This window comes from Muntiacus reevesi, chromosome 6 (genome assembly GCF_963930625.1).
Source record: "Muntiacus reevesi chromosome 6, mMunRee1.1, whole genome shotgun sequence".
In the NCBI taxonomy this organism is placed as follows: domain Eukaryota; kingdom Metazoa; phylum Chordata; class Mammalia; order Artiodactyla; family Cervidae; genus Muntiacus; species Muntiacus reevesi.
The window spans coordinates 47,250,620-47,268,578 of NC_089254.1; the positions used below are offsets into that span (position 1 = coordinate 47,250,620).

The 17,959-nt window shown below is 41.8% G+C and overlaps 1 protein-coding gene across 1 annotated transcript in view; it reads left to right on the top strand.

Moving 5' to 3' along the window:
- Positions 1-3,823: 3,823 nt before the first annotated feature.
- Positions 3,824-17,959, top strand: part of EPDR1 (ependymin related 1) — a 30,192-nt gene continuing 16,056 nt past the window's right edge. Inside the window, exon 1 of the mRNA XM_065939920.1 lies at positions 3,824-4,367. Within this exon, the coding sequence (XP_065795992.1) occupies positions 4,063-4,367 (305 nt within the window). The 5' untranslated portion in view covers positions 3,824-4,062. The remainder of the gene's footprint in view (positions 4,368-17,959) is intronic.

Below are 17,959 nucleotides of genomic sequence, written 5' to 3' on the forward strand. Positions count from 1 at the left end.
TAGTAAAGAACCTGCCTGCCTGCAGAAGACATAAGAGACTTGGGTTTGATCCCTGGGTCAGGAAGGTCCTCTGGAGTAGGAAATCACAACCCACTCCAGTATTCTTGCCTGGAGAATCCCATGGACAGAGGAGCCTGGCAGGCTGTAGTCCATAGGGTCGCATAGAGTCGGACATGCCTGAAGCAACTTAGCAGGCATGCATGCAAGCCTGTTGGTCTCTGCAAATGTTTATCCAATTGTCCCTTGGGTATTTCCATCTGTATGTCCCATAGTCATCACAAAATCAGCCAATCCTAAACTGAATTTATCTTCTTTCACTCAGGACTGAACTTCCAGTGACCCAAACCACTCAGAGGAAGTGGTCTTCCTCCAAGTCTATCCTTTTCTCTAGTACGCAACTCTTCCATCCTCTGCATTGCTACTACCAAGGTGTTAACTCAAACAGTAGTTCTTATCTAGATTGTGACAGCATCTTCCTCTTCCCCCTGCCCTCTGCCTTGCCCTGCCATTCTCCACACTGACCTGGGGGAGCTTCCTAAGATTTCTACCTGATGAGACTCTCCCTAGCTTTACATTTAGGCTTGGTTCCAAAACTTCGGAATTAATAATAAATCCTTAAAAGGATTTTCCAGGCCCCGGGTGATCTGGCCTCAGATTACCATCTACCTCGTACTTGAACCCCCAAATCACACTCATTTCCTTTTACCCCGCATCTGTCTCTCATTCAGGAATGCTCTCTCCCACGTTCACCTGCCTCACTCTTCCTCATCCTTGAAAAGCAGATCAGGTGAAAAGACTATGTAAACTTTGAAAACAAGGTGTCTTTTTTTTTTAAATTTATTTATTTATTTTAATTGGAGGCTAATTACTTTACAATATTGTAGTGGTTGTTGCTATACATTGACATGAATCAGCCATGGGTGTACATGTGTTCCCCGTCTTGAATCCCCCCTCCCACCTCGCTCCCCATCCCATCCCTCAGGGTCATCCCAGTGCACCAGCCCTGAGCACCCTGTCCCATGCATCAAACCTGGACTGGCGATCTGTTTCACATATGATAATATACATGTTTCAATGCTATTCTCTCAAATCATCCCACCCTCACCTTTTGTTTTTTAAACAGTTTGCTTTTTATCTTGATTCCATTTCTAACCTTACACAGACATAAACCATAAACCCAATTAATGTTGTTCTTAGAGACCCTAAACTTCCAGACACACAGACGTGTAGGCCTGTGGTATTGTCAGGCGATGGATGAGGTGATGGGTCTCACTGCAGATGTGGCTACCAGGCGTGTTCCTGAGTCCTCAGCCCAAGAGCAAAGGCATTGTGTCTAGTCTCACAGTGTCTAGGGTCTAGACTAGTCCCCATAGTGTCTAGTCCCACAGGCTCTCTACTGCCTGCCAAACGGCCATAATGAATGACTGGTGTCATTTCTTCAGGAAGGGACCCTTTGTTACACTTTTAATTTGGAGTTAGCTGGTGGTAATTTTTATATGCTCAGCCATGGCCACAGGACTGGAAAAGGTCAGTTTTCATTCCCCTTCCAAAGAAAGGCAATGTCAAAGAATGTTCAAACTACTTACTGAACAATTACACTTATTTCACATGTTAGCAAGATCATGCTCAAAATCCTTCAAGCTAGGCTTCAGTAGTAAGTGAACCCAGAACTTCCAGACGTACAAGCTGGATTTAGAAAAGACAGAGGAACCAGAGATCAAATTGGATCATAGAAAAAGCAAGACAACTCCAGAAAAACATCTACTTCTGCTTCATTGACTATGCTAAAACGTTGACTGTGTGGATCACAGCAAACTGTGGAAAATTCTTAAAAAGATGGGAGTATCAGACCACTGTACCTGTCTACTGAGAAGCCTGTATGCAGATCAAGAAGCAACAGTTAGAACTGGACATGGAACAATGGGCTGGTTCAAAATTGGGAAAGGAGTATGTTAACACTATATATTGTCACCCTGCTTATTTAACTTATATGTAGAGTACATCATGTGAAATGTGGAACTGGATGAATCACAAGCTGGAATCAAGATTGCTAGAAGAAATATCAATAACCTCAGACATGCAGATGAGGAACTAAAGAGCCTCTTGTTGAAGGTGAAAGAGAAGAGTGAAAAAGCTAGCTTAAAACTCAACATTCAAAAAACTAAGATCATGGCATCTGGGCCCATCACTTCATGGCAAATAGATGAGGAAAAAGTGGAAATAGTGACAGATTTTGTTTTCTTGGGCTCCAAAATCTCTGTGGACAGTGACTGCAGCCATGAAATTAAAAGATGCTTGCTCCTTGGAAGAAAAGCTATGACAAACCTATTAGCATATTTAAAAGCAGAGACATCACTTTGCCAACAAAGGTCCATATAGTCAAAGCTATAGTTTTTCCATTAGTTGTGTTTGTGAGATATGAGACATGATAAAGACCACTGAGGACTGACAAATTGACGCTTTTGAACTGTGGTGTTGGAGAAGACTCTTTTTTTTTTCCATTTAAAAGAATTTATTTATTTTTTTGCTATTACAAGTTTTTATTTATTTTTATTTTTTTTTAATATTGTAGTGGTTTTTGCCATACATTGACATGAATCAGCCATGGATTTACATGTGCTTCCCATCCCGATCCCCCCTCCCGCCTCCCTCTCCATCCCATCCCTCTGGGTCTTCCCAGTGTATCAGCCCTGAGCACTTGTCTCATGCATCCAACATGGGCTGGTGATCTGTTTCACCCTTGATAGTATACTTGTTTCAGTGCTCAGTTCTCTCTGAACATCCCACCCTCGCCTTCTCCCACAGAGCCCAAAAGTCTGTTCTGTACATCTGTGTCTCTTTTTCTGTTTTGCATATAGGGTTATCGTTACCATCTTTTAAAAGTCCATATATATGCGTTAGTATACTGTATTAGTCTTTATCTTTCTGGCTTACTTCACTCTGTATAATGGGCTCCAGTTTCATCCATCTCATTAGAACTGATTAAAATGAATTCTTTTTAATAGCTGAGTAATATTCCATGGTGTATATGTACCACAGCTTCCTTATTCATTCGTCTGCTGATGGGCATCTAGGTTGCTTCCACGTCCTGGCTATTATAAACAGTGTTGCGATGAACATTGGGGTACACGTGTCTCTTTCAGATCTGGTTTCCTTGGTGTGTATGCCCAGGAGTGGGATTGCTGGGTTATATGGCAGTTCTATTTCCAGTTTTTTAAGGAACTGGAGAAGACTCTTGAGAGTCCCTTGGACTGCAAGGAGATCAAATCAGTCAATCCTAAAGAAAATCAACCCTAAATATTCATTGGAAGGATTGATGCTGTAAAGCTGAAGCTTCAATACTTTGGGCACCTGATGTGAAGAGCCGAATTTTTTGGAAGATACCCTGTCTGGGAGAGATTGACGGCAAGAGGAGAAAGGGGCTACAGAGGATGAGATGGTTGGATGGCATCACTGACTCAATGGACATATATTTGAGCAAACTCTAATGAAGGACAGGGAAACCTGATGTGCTGCAGTTCATGGGGTCGCAAAGAGTTGGACATGACTTAGCGACTGAACAGCAACAAAAACAATTTGATAAAGGGACAAGGTTATGTGGGGCACAGCGAGTGCAGCGATCCAGCTTTCTTGATCCTGACTTTGAGTTTGTCCTCCAGTGTTGGTTATCTGCTGAATATTCAACTTAGCAGAAAAACACTTTCCTTCTCACCCCATCACCCCATCCCCCTTTAAACGTGGATACCCTTCAGGATGCTAGTGGCACCACTGCCACTGCATTTCCTGTTGGCAGCAGAGAGCAAGTGAAAACAGTAGCGGCAGCGGCCCAGGCAGAAACAGCTCCCACACGATTCACGGAAGCTTTCCCGTGGCCGATCCCGGTTCCCAGGCCTTGCGCGTCCTGATCCCAACAGCTGGAAAGGCCGCCGCCGAGACCTGCAGCAACTTGGCCAAGACCGCCCTCGGGCACAGTTGGAGAAAGCCCCGCTGAGAGCCTGGGCTGCTCAGCGCCCCCTTGGGCGCGGGCTGGCTCTTTGGGGACTGCGGCCGCAGCAGAAGGCGATGCCTGGGCGCGCTCCCCTCCGCGTGGCCCGAGGGTCCCTGGACGCTTGGCTGCTGGGCAGCCTGTGGGTCTGCGCACTGGGCTGCCTCTGCGGCGTGGGGACGGCGGCGCCGGGGGCCGGGGCGGGGGCCGGCGGCGCCCTGGGGGCTCAGCGCCCCTGCCAGGTGCCGCAGCAGTGGGAGGGACGCCAGGTGCTGTACCGGCAGAGCACCGGGCGCTACAGTCGCGCCCTGCTCTCTTACGACGGGCTCAACCAGCGCGTGCGGGTGCTGGACGAGAGGAAGGCGCTGATCCCTTGCAAGAGGTACGCGGGGCGCGGGAAGCGAGGCCGGGGCGGCCCAGGGAGGGCGAGGGAGCTGCGTCGGAGCGCGGGGTTTCCAGCAGCTCGCGTCGCCTTCCTCCAGTCAAAGACAAACTTCGCGGAGAGGATCTCTTGGGGACAGCAGAGTTGGGGGCTGGGTGTCGGGCTGGTCCACTGGGGGCGGCCTGCTGCGGGCGCTCAGTGAAACCTCGCAGGGCGGTGGCCGGTGAAGAAAGGTGGCTCCCCCAGGCCCTGGTTCGCCCACAACCAAAGGCTGCTGAGTCAGCCTCCTGACTCCTGGTGCCCCCTTCAGCCTAGGGCGTGTCTTCTGCACTATCTCAGCTCTTTCAGAAGCCATCTGTGAGGGAGACACGCTGAATTACATATTTTATACGAGGTTGTTTTTTTTTCTTTTTCATTTTAAAGGAATATGACAACTCTACCAAAAGTGTGCGGGATCAGTTAAAGAACTGTCACAACAGTTGAAATTTTAGTCTACTCCCTTAAAATTTCTTTTAAGCAAGTTTTACATTCGGTGATCAAAAATCCTGTATGTCTGTATCTGTTTTATAGAACGTGATCTCTTACCTGTTATTATTTGCCATTTTAATATTTGACCCCTACCTATTTTTAATGGCTGCACAATATTCCACAGAGAGGTTATGCTACAGTGCTTTTTAACCACTGGTGTGATTATTCACCTTTCTGCATCTGTTATGACAAAGGACACCCTCTTTCCTGAGGCTGCAGTTTGTTCTGACCCCATTAAAACCTGATTTCTATTTTGGGATCGCCACCTGTCAGTTCCTTCTGCCTTATTCCTGTTTCTCTGTGTGTGTTACTCCAAGGGTTATGCGGGCCTCTCATATGGAGTTGGCATAATTAGGAGGTGCCATGTGAATGTCCACAGTTTAAGGCTCCAGTGGGCAGTAAAATATGGGGAAAATTTGATATAATTTCACCTAAAAGTGTTTGTTGAAGTATTAGGCATCTTGAAGACAGTATGCAAATGCAAGAATTGTTCAAAGCAATATATTTGAGAAGGCAAAATAGTATACGATTGTAAACTGTGAGTGCTGAGGAGGCCTGGAGTAGCTGAGTCATCATGGGGTACTGGGAGTATCTTTTCTCTTTCAAGAAAAAAAATGTTTTCTATTAAGTCTCGAATAACTTTGTAATAATAATAGCAAAATCCAGCATCTGAGTACTTGTTATGTACCAGGCATGGTCCTGAAGATGTTCCACATACCGTATTATTTAGTTTAAAAATCACAACCACTGGACAATGCAGCTTTTATGATCTCCATTTTACAAGCAGAGAAATCTGGGGTCAAGGGAGATTAGATAACTTTCTCAGATTAAGAGCTAGAACTTGGGGAAGCTGAGTGGATTCTGACATCTATGATATACTGGGCTCTTGTTCATTTGCTTATTCATTCAATCTGCATTTTTTGTGTGTCAGTCATTTTGTATAATCAGAGTGGGTCCTGGGTTTCAGGGAGGTCATGGTCTTGGGGTGGAATGATATGAGGAAGAATTCCCATAGAGTGGGGTAAGGGGTGAGCTGGACTTCAGAGCACCCTAGACAAGCACCTAACCTGGAGGTGCTTCCTGGAGGAGGTGGAACAGGAGCGAGTCCCCAAATCCCTGGACGGGGTGACCATTAGGGGGAAGCGGGTGTGAAGGGAAGACTGATCCAGGAGGATTCATCCAGGTGTATTCCGGGACATCCTGCCACAGGCAAGGCTGAGAATACTCCGAGAACTGCAGGCCAATCCCTGTTAGACTGAAGCATGGGGTATGGCAGGAGGCTGGGGATCCAGGGAAGGGCATTTAAACAATGGAATGCCATGGCTGGGTTTTTAAAAGAGCACTGGGTGAATGGTTGAGAATAAAGAAGAGCAAGAGAAGAAGCCAAAACATGACCCAGGAGATGTTTGTAGAGAGATCCAGGTGGAAGATGGGGTGTGTATGGCATGATGGTGAGAAGTAGACACTTTTGAGAGATATTAAGGATACTGAAGAGGCTTATTGAAGGAGGTGCAGATGATCCAGATGGCATGCTGCAGGGTGGTGGTGGGGGAAGTCAGATTTGGCTTGTGAAAGCTAACGGTGCTGATGGCATCGAGTAGATGCTGATGCTGTTTGCTGAGATGGGATTTGGCTTCTGCACTTCTGAAAAAGGGTCAAGTACTGCTCTTTCTGTGCATCGTCCTGAAGCCTTGTAGAGTGGTGGCTTACGGATGAGGAGTCATGTCAAAGATGGACTAGGATTGAGACAGACCTGGGACCTGGGACCTGGGACCCTATGCTGCAGTGCTCCCACATGGCATACTTCTCCTCCAGCAACAAAATACAAAGAAACTATATGGGACTAAAAATAACTGTGTGCATGCACAATTAGGGTGAATTCTGGACAAAGGATACAAAGAGACCCAAAAACCCAATTGCCACATTTGAAAGAGCCTGGAGCAAAAGCAGCCTACTACGTGCATTCCCCTGCACAAAACACCACTGATTAAGGGATGAGCAAACCACCTAAGCCATCCCCCTCCAGCCTGACCCCTGGATACACCCCTACCCTCATCCTGTGTAAGGAACAAGCTTGCTCTCCTTGGGGATCTGTTTGTTCTTGTTCCCCTCGCCCCTTCCACTGCAGCAGAGGCCCCTGTAAAGCCTTGCCTGAACTTGTCTGGCCTCTGATCAGTTTCTATTGATTAAAGAGGCCAAGAACCCTGATCCGTAACAGGATGGCCCAAAGCACACCGCTGACACAGCAGAGTGAGGCCAGGAGAAGGAAAGGATAGGGTTCATCCCCCAACCTCCCAGAGGTAGGATTTTCGTGATTTAAGGGATTAGGCTTTAGAGTCAGGTAAATCTGCCTCTGAATTCCAATTTCTAATGCAGGTCTTTGGGTTACTAGATGGGAATGCTACTAATGCCTAATGTATTGCTTTGCTGTGGGGATGAAATGAGTTCAACTATGTACAGCACATAGTGCAGTGTAGAAGGTGTGGCCGCAATTGTCCCTCTGGCCACCACCATCTTCGCCATCCTGGTAAATTCACCATTGCCCAGAGACTCGATGCCAGTCCCATGAGCTCAGAAACTTGACCTTGTGGCACCCTCTAGGGCCCTTTCTTTGTGAGCTGACTGAGAATAAATAAGCTCAAGTGCGGCACTGTATATATCTCAGTGAGTGCTGTAGCTGGCATGGGGGCCAGAATTCTCAAATCTGACTAGGTCATTCTCTCCCTGTAGGCAGAACTATGTAGAGAGCCAAATTCTAATCAGGAGGCTGTGAGCAAAGAGTTGGAGCCAATTCATAGAGTCTAATGATTGCCTGCTTTAGGCTGGGCTGTGTGCTCAACGTTGAGCTTTCCATCGTGCATAAGAGGCCAGCCCAGCGGATTCAGGCTAAGATTAATCAATGCATCATTTTCACTAGAGAAATTAGAAGCATAGAGGTCCCTGATCCTATGCTACCCCAACACTGCTGGTCTAGATCCCCTTCACTCTGCACAGAGCCTGGGCGGGAATTGCTCAGGTTGTTTTAGCAACCTTTCTTCTTCTGTGACTCCATGATCAATTAATAGAGTCTTCAGATGTGTATATTATAGCCTCACTGAGGTCACAGCCAAATCTTGCTGGCCTGGAAGCTTTTTTGTCCCCATGTGGTGATTTCTTTCTTTCTTTACTTTTGAAATTGAAGTATAGTTGATTTACAATGTGTGGGTTTCTGGGTACAGAAAGGTGATTCAGTTTTACATATATATTCGTGTCCTTTTCACATTCTCTCCCATTATGGTTTATTACCAGATATTGACTATTGTTCCCTGTGTCCATGTGGTGATTTCTCACTTCTTTACACTTGCCCTGATCCGTCAAGTGTTAATCTCACAGTTTAGCTTTTAGAAGGAAATTTTATTCCTTTTCTTCCCAATTTCTTGGCAAAGTTCTATCTTACAGTCCCATCTCTGGCCCTAAGTCAGATGCAGAAAAGAATGGTTAGTGCACAGATGCATTTTTAAGCTTTTAAATGTAGATTTGTTGGAACAAACTCTGAAACTTTTTCAGGTACTAGCAGTCTGGCCAAGAAACCAGATACGATTTGAAGAAAATATGGATGGGTTGTCTCTTCATATTTATTAGTAAGTTGAGAAGTAAGTTTTAGAATTGGATCAACTTCTTAAGATTTTTATTTTGCATCCAGATAGTTATGGAAAATCCCACTGATAGTTACTGTGGAATGACTAGGATTTTCCAGGCTTTCTTCTCCCTGAGATGATGGAAAAGATTAAATAACTTTACAAGCTTCAGATAAGACAAGGCTTAGCAGAGAATGGGAAATATTAGTAATTGATACTATTTTGTTTTCTGTTTCCAACTGTTTTTTCCCTGGTAAACTCATAAGTGTTACATTTGGAAGACTGAAGGAAAGGCAAGATTATTTTGTATTTCAGTAACATAGTGAACTTTATGGGAGAAGCAGTGTAGATACTGAATGAATTTTGTTAGACTACCAGTAACTTACTGTTCCTATTTATAAAATGGTAGATTGGGAGTTGGAATTAATGAAGCTATTGATGCAAAGGGAGCAGAGTGGCACTGAGAGGATATGCACTGGTAAGTTAGAAATGTATCTTAGACGGCTATTCAGCTACCAGTCCCACATGTTTGAGGATTTCTTTGTTGTTGTTTTTTTTGTTGTTATTTTTTTTGCTGAAGGATGAAAAGAAAAGTATGTCTTAAATGGAGTGACAAGTATCTTTATCTTATACAAATTCTGATTAGTTCATCTCTGTCTCAGATTTTCCAGAGCATTCTACTTCTTGGAGAACAGAATATTGTTTCTCTTCTCTATTCTTAGAGAAAACCACCTAGAGTAGTGGAGAGCATGTGGACATCCATTCAGACAGTCGTGGGATGCCAAACATGGCTTCTAATCCTGACTTCACCCCCACAGTTCCTTTGCTTCTCAGAATATCAGTGCTTTTCATCTTTTAATTTGATTTTAATGATATCTACAGTATTTATACGAAACAATATTTAGGGCTTCTTAAAAGCTAGGCACAAATAAAATTATATGATACCATGAGAGCACTACTTGTACTTTTATTACATTAGGCTGATTCTTTTTTCTTGCAAGATGCAATGAACTTGACATAGATTCTAAATTTATTCTTCAACTTGTCCCTTTGTGTAGATAAATTCAGATACATCTCTTTCTTCTTTCACCTTTTCACCAAAGCTTGTGTTCATGGGTAGAGATGAGATGGGCTGCCTTCCTATGCTTTGGCTGCAAACTCAGAAGGCTGTCCTCTCCGTGGAGCCTTCTGTATACTGTGGGATTGAATGGGACACAGGAGTGTCCCTCCAAGGATCTGCTGTGGAAGATTCATTCCAAGAGAAGTTATCACGTGGGGCAGCTTCAACAACGATATGTGTTTGAGAATCAGGATACGGGTTTTTTTCTCCAAAGGCACAATTTTATTTTGAAACTACTTCACACTTACAGAAAAAGTTGCAATTATAGTCCGTAGCCATTTTTTCCCCTGAGTCACTTGAGAGTGAGTTGCCAGCTTGATGTCTCCATGACCCCCCAGTATTTCAGTGTGTATTCCCTACAAACGGGGACATTGTCTTGGGATACAACCATGCAAATCAGGAAATTAGCATGTGTTCCTTGCTACCATCTGAAATTCAGGTCTTACTCAAATTTTGTCACTTGCACTTTTGATGTTCTTACAGCAGAAGGAGCCAGTTCATATTTAAGCATTGAATTTAGGTGGGTCTTTTTAGTCTCTTTTTGTCAGTAACAGTTCCTAAGCCTTTTTTGCACTTCAGTACTTTTGAAGATGATACGCCAATTATTTAGTAGAATGTTCCTTGATTTGGGTTTGTCTGATGCTTCCTCATAATTAGATTCAAGTTATTCACCTAGGGTAGAAACGGCACATCTGGATGTTTACTTTGATAACTTGATGACTGATGTCTGCAATATTTCTTAAGTGTGAAATGACACTTTTATATTTTGTAATCCATAAGTATTTTATAGGGAGATATTTTAAGACCATGTACATATTCTGTCCTTCATTACAGTTTCAAGTTACCCTTTTATTTTTATCAGCATGAATATAAGGATGCTCATTGAATTCCATTTGCTTTCACTATTTAGGATGTTCAGATTTGGCCAGTGGGAAGACCTTCAGGTTGGCTTCTATGTTCTTTTGACATGTCTCTCTTCTTTGAACATATCCTCGATTTCTACCAAGGTATTCCAAGCTCATCTGTGCTTTCCTTGCTGGGGTATTGGGATAAGTCATTTCTTAGGAAGCTCTGGTTACTTTTACTGGAGAATAATATTTGGAAGCCAAGGTCCCTGCTTTAGTTGTGCTCATGGTTATTGGGTGGCACTTTCCAGGCACCCTCACTAGACAAAGCAAAAAGATATAGGTTTGAATACACACACACACACACACACTCACTCACTCACTCATTCACACATATTTACATCCACATTTATTTCTAAGCTTCTGATTCTAATACGTAGAGATATTTATACCAGTATCTCTAATTCTGATCCACTACCACATGGATCATTCTGGATTTCTCCTGTTCATTTCTTTGCAACTCCCTTTTCAGACCATGAGACAGCTGGCTCCCTTTATTCAATTGCAGCTGGTATCAGGCATAGCTATTCTACGCGCTCCCTACTCGGATGTCTTCCTGTTGGGCTCTGCACTCCAGGTTAGGCCATGCAGAGACCTACCTTGCTTGACCCTGCCTAATGGCTCTAGACTAAATTGTTTAATGAGGGGAGGGGAAGGTCAAGTTACATTTTTTCGTATGTTTTTCTTTGGGATTTCTTGGGGCTAACATCATTGTAAATCCTCAGAATGTGTCTGTGTGCTGGGGGAAGTAAATTAGTATGAAATATTCAACAAATTTATTTGATCCTGAGCCCTGTTTTGCACGGGTTGGGCTTTCATTTGAGGAACTCCTTTCAGACTTTCAGGAGAATTACTCTTTTGCCCTTACTCCTTCCTCCTTGATCTCTGATGGCTGCAGCCAGTATTTTCTTTTATTAGCTCAGGAAGTCTGACTGCTTGTGGCATTTTGATCCTCGAAAAATAAACCATGCTGATTTGTAATACTGAGTTTTTCTTCACAAAAGAGATTTTCTTGGAAGCACGTAAAGTTTGCTTTAAGAATCTTAATTCTGTGGGTCTATTGACCCTGAATTTCAGAGGATTGATGTTGGGATGTGGAAAAAGTGGGATGCAGGGATGAGGAAAAAGAAATTCCAAGGAAGATAAGCCTAGGAGATTAAAGGCACTGGTGGAATAGGAGAGTAATTTATAAATAGAAGCCAGAGGTGGTCGCCATACCGCTTTGAAAATATCTTTATTTCTCTCCATTAACCTTGAACTGTTTCTTCCTGATTCTGACCTCAAAGATGGTGGTCAAGGGCAAAGTGCCCAAAGATCTGAAAATATTCCACCAATTAGTGGTTTGTTTTTCCTGGAATAAATGTGATAGGCTTATATTTCCCCAATTCCAGTAAAAATCTTCTATTTTCCCCCTTTATAATTTATTTTACCCAGCTTTCAAGAAAAAAAAAAAAATCTTCTCTTGATCTTCTTACTAACTGAAACTGCATTCACTCCATCTATTTAAAGCAAATCTCATGCTAATTCCCATTTTTGTCCTCCCATGTTCTCTTGGACCCTCTCCAAGCAAACTTTCTCCATCACAGCTCTACTGCAATGGCTCTGGTCAAGGACAGTATGCTCCACATTACTAATCAAGTGATCTTTTGTCTGTCTTCATTTTTACTGTTGGTCATTTCCTCCATCTTGATGTATTTTCTTCTGTGGTTTTCAAGACATCACACTCTTCTAGTTCCCCTCCTCTTACCTCATTTTCTTACCTTCTCTTTCTCTTTACTGTCACACATCTTTACTGTCAGGCTGGTCCAAACCTTCATCATTCTTGCTTGGGTTTTTTGCAACAGCCACCTAATAGGTCCCTACTTCTGCCCTTCTCCCTTTGGTCTATTCTCAACATCACAGCCTGAGTGATTTGCTAAGATTGTTATATGATGTTACTTGTCTGCTCAAAACCCTCCTGTGTGTTTCTATGTCTCAGAGTAAAGGTTTTGCAAGGACTTGACCATCCTGTGGGATCTGCTCCCCCAGCCCCTCCACACCTTGTCTTGACCTCTTCACTCTATCATCCATCCATTATCACCTCATCTCCAGCTCACTCACTCAGCCCACAGCCTCAGCATGCTCACTCCTTTGGCACTTGGGTGGTTGATTCCTCTGCCTGGAAAGCCTTTTCCCTGAAAAGCTGTATGACCCACTCGCAAATTAGACTGTCCTTTCTCTCCACAACATATACTCCACCTCGCTGCCTTTTATCTTAAAGATATTTACCTATTATCTCATAATTTTACTAACATACTATTTTAATATTTTATTAATATGCTATTTGATTTAATTTAAATTTTAAAGTCTGTTCCCTCATTTCCTCTGCCACTCAAAGTAAAGCTCCATTAGGTCCAGGATTTTTCCCTGGTTGTTGCTGTATTTCCAGCACCATAGAATAGCCCTGACTAAATTTTTTTGAATGAGGGAATGAATGACAATGATAACATATATTCATTGTAAAAGGATATCTAATATATAGATATGCAAAGAGTAAAAATTATCCATAACTACCAAGCCAATATGACTACTGGTAACATCTTCTAATTATCCTAGGAGACTTTCAGAAGCACAATTTACATACTGTAGCGCACACTGGTAATAGGCTGTTTTTCATTTAACAGTATTATGCAAGCTCATCCATACTGACTAGTCTGCTTGTATCATCTTTGAACTCCTGGCTTTTCTCCATTCAGGTCTTAGCCCAGAGGGGCCTTATGTGACTGTCCAATAAAGCCCTCCCCACTACCCACTCTCCATCACATCTCATTCTGTTTTACTCAGGACACTATCACTGAGTGACATTGTCTTAAGTCTCTCTTCCGGGGAGTGAGAGGAGAAATTGATCAGTCTGGTATAGAACTGAAAGTCCAGCACCTAGAAGTGCTTGGCACATAGTATATCTCAATAATGTTTATTGAATGAATAAATACCATTTTTATGACTTTTGAATTACTAGTATCATACATGTTCATGGTGGAAAATCTAGGTAACCAGGAATAGCAAAATAGAGTAAAGAGAATCATGTTGTCCAGAATTAACAACCCTTATATACGTGCTTCTAGATTTTTCAATTTCTATTTCTGTATATACAATTCTAAAATTCAATTATAAACATGCTATGTGAGTTTTAAAAATTTAACAAAACATTGCATATTTTCATGCCACTATGTAATCTTTAACAAACCATTTTTAATGAATGCACGGTATTCTGGCTAATGGATGGAACACAGTTTCTATAAGCAATCCCTAATAGGGGACAGTTAGATTTCTTTCTCCTTTATGTTTCACTACTATAAATAACTACATGTATAATCTTGTATTTGTGTGCAGTTTACTTTAAAAATATTTTGCACAGATTCCTGGATAAGAAAATGGTTGAAAAGGGATTACATATTTATAAAATTTTGACCACTTTGCTTTTCAGGAAGGTTGTTCCAGCTGATATTTCAACTGGCAAAATATGAATGTTCTTATTTACCCCACTCACACCTATAAGTAGCCTCGTTAATTTTTAGCAATTTCAAATATGATAAACAAGAAACTGCAAGGCAAAATGACACACTACAGTGATGTCACACTCCCTTGTCATGAGTCTCACTCTAAAGCGAGTGCCTCTAATTTGTAAGTTAAGTCTCCTACAGGCTGCTGGTCTAACAAAGACACACTATCATGTTCAGTAAATATTTCTCTGACCTATTTTATAAAGAATTTATTCTGATCAGAATGAGTCTTAAACTTCCCCAACTTAGTGATTTATACTAATAGATTGCCTAATATTTAACCATCTTTGCATTCCTGAAATAAATTATATTATTATGTATTATTTTTAATAGTCTGATTGATTTGCTAACATTTAATATTTGTTTTTAATCCATAGCCATAATTTAATTTGATCTATAGTTTATATTTTTGTGTTTTCTATATTTTAATGTTAGAGTTTAATAGTTTTGTAAAAGAACTGGCAATCTTTCTGTATTTCTGTATGCTCTATAGCCTTGAGGTTGGAAAAAACTGATTCATGAAACCATGCGGACCCATCTCTTTTTGAAGAAGTAATTCTTTGATCTCTTTTTAAGATCAAAGATCTAAGATCTCACTAGGCTTTTATAAGGATTTTTCCTCTAGTTTTTGACCAGCTTACCTTTCTGCTTAAGTCTGAGTCAGTTTTGGTGGTTTATATTTTCCTAGAAAATCTTTTACTTAATCAATATTGTATTTATCATCATAACAAGTTTGTGCATGGTATTCTCTTAACTCTTAAAAAAACTTCACCTTATCTATCAATATCCCCTTTTCTTCCCAATATTTAAATTTTCTTTTTTTTCCTCTAAATTACATTTTAACAATAAGCTAATGGATTTGTGTGATGGTTTTATGGTTTACTATTCATTTATGTTTTACATCCAACATCTTGTTAAGAATAATTTTTGTGAATTAAATTTCAGTGTCTACCCATATTTTGAAAAGTTTTGAAGCAGGGTTATAGTGGAGCACACACTCCACTGCAGGTAGAAGGGCATGCCATGACCAGTACATCCCCCAGATTCCTTTCATCCATGAGCTACTCACAGCTCTTCTCTCATCAAACACTGTTTACAGTGCTTCTCCTGCTTCTCACTCTCTGGTTTGGAGAATTTTCCCTAATAGGGGCATTGGAAGTTCCCCCACCATCAATGGTTTCCTTCTGAAGCAGTACCTCTTGAACAGAGAGGTACTGAAGAATCAGACCCCTAGCAGGGTGACTGCATTGCCCTCAGACTTTCCAAAGAAAGGAGGCACTCTTGGGACGAATGGCTCCCAAAGAGAAGCAGCAGCTGCCCCTGGACAAAAAGGCTGCAGTTCCTTGGATGACCCCTGCCCTTTCATAGCAGGTCGTTTTGTTTTAAAGTTAGGTCTACTGGGAGAGGTCCAGAGTGTGAATTCTGCCAGTGAGTGAGGACCCTCGTCTGGGTTTGAGTTTTCACTGTATCTTCACATGGTGGGCATGGTCAGCTAGCTCTTTGACATTTATCTCTTTTTTTTATCCATTCCCAAATTTTATAAAATTTGAGGGAGACATAATAATCCTACCAAAGTTATTATTATAAAGGAAGGCTGGAGCTTATTCCAAATATTTTTTCATACCAGGATTATATGATAACAAAATCAAGCAATACATTGTAAGAAAATCACAAATTTTTTCATGAGTATAGATGTAAACATTCTTTTTTAAAATAAATTTATTCATTTTAATTGAAGGCTAATTACTTTACAATATTGTGTAAACATTCTTAATAAACTATTAGCATATTAAATCCAATAGTGTATTTGTGTGTGCTCAGTCGCTTAAGTCATGTCCGACTCTTTGTGACCCTATGGACTGTTGCCTGCCTGGCTCCTCTGTCCATGAGAGTCTCTAGGCAAGAATAGTGGAGCACGTTACCATGCCCTCCTCCAGGGACTCTTCTGACCCAGGGACTGAACCTGCGTCTCCTACGTCTTCTGCGTTGTAGGCAGATTCTTTACCCACTGAGCCACGTGGGAAGCTTTAAATCCAACAGTATGTAATTTTATATACATATATATAATGGATCATTGACCTAGTGGTGATTATGCAAGTTTGATTTAATGTTAAAAATTCAGTCAATATAACTTACTATATTTATAGAATAAAAAATAAAAATTATACAGTCATCTGAAGAAATATAGAAAGATCATTTGGTAACATTCAACATCCATGGCAGGCAGGCCCTGAACCCAGCCCCAGCCTCTGAGGGCTACTATGTGAATTTTTTTTTTTTTTAATTGGAGGATAATCCCATTCGTGAAGGCTCTTGGCCAAATCACCTTCCAAAGACCTCACTCCTAAATACTCATCTTGGGCTTTAGGTTTTCAACATAACTTTGGGGGAGAAAAAAATTCAGGTCATAGGACCCAGAGAATCTGCTCTTGAGCATCTCAGAAGTCGTCAAGGAAGATGCTGGCCAATGGGAAGATAGTGGCACAGGGCCAAGGGGCTTGCGGGTTCCTGGGTCTGATGTAATCTTGTCAGCTATAGGTGAGCTATAACTTACGAGGACTATAGGAGGTATCATGAACCACCAGACTAGTTAGTGTGGCATCCAGGAACAGCCATAATGAATGCAAGGGCTTCAAGGTTGCTTGAAAATACTTGCAGAGAAGACTGTGGTGAGCAGGACCATCAGCACTGATGCCAAAGCTACTAAAATATTGGCCCCAAGTTCCTTAATGGGACACTTCTTATATCCTTCGGAATCATAAGGCCTGCTGCCCAGAGTGTCTCACCGAGAAGCCAGTGACCCAGGATCCAAGCTGGAAAAGGCAGACATTCGTCTGAGGAAGATGCCCGACCACCATGGAGCTATCTGAATTGGCTAAAGTCAAGTGGAAACAGCACCTGCTTCAGAATCTCCAGGACAACTCTTGTTAGAGAGGCCCTGGTGGAAGTGAGGAGGCAGAGGCAATAAAGGTAGAGAAAGCCCAGGGGGATAGAAATTCTCATTTCAGGAGAAACAGGCAGTGGACCAGTAGAAATTCTATAGCCTATGCTCTTGGGAGCAAAGGATGCTGGGGAAAGAATCCACCTCATATTTAATACCCACTGAGATGCCACGTTGCGTGCTGTGTTCTGGCGTGGTTTACATGTTTCCTCTGGATGTGGGAGTCCTCCCTTTCAGTCGCGCTCTTTGTAACAGATTCTATTTTGGACAGTGATTCCCCTTGCAGCCAGTGTTGGTTATTGTCTGGCTTACCCCTGAGACCCCAGAGGAGCCACCCTCCTGAAGGCTTGGTCCTCTTTGGGATCTGCTTTTCTGGTGCCAGAACACAGTTTCTTTTGTAAAAGACAAGTATTTATTTAGGTCCCACTTGGTATGTGGAAAAGAATTTAAAGTGTTTGGATGGCTTCTCGTCTTTCCTTCTTTCACCACGCTGTCAAGCCTCTAAAAGGTCAACTTCTTCACTTGTAAAACACAGAGGAATTTTTATAGTGTGTGTTTGTATAAACTGCTAAGTAGCTTTGCCACAGTGTCCTCTGTTATATGAGAAACATGAATTATTTTACTACTTTTATTATTCACTGCAGTTTCTTTTATATTTATATTCACATTCACCTAACTTCTAGATTTGTTTCATGTTTTGCTCAGCTAGAGAATATATTCAGTTAATTTTTTTCAGATACGGTATTGCTGTGGTGGTATAATTTCAGAGATTTTGAATGTCGGGGAATTTCTTATTGTTTTTTCACATAATGATAATTTGGGGGTGCATATAATTCATTGGGTAATAATAGTATTTTTGTTTAAATTTTTTATGGCATTTAGAATTCTAGAAGTTTGATACCAAAGTAATTTTGGTTTAGTTTTAACAATTTTTTTCTG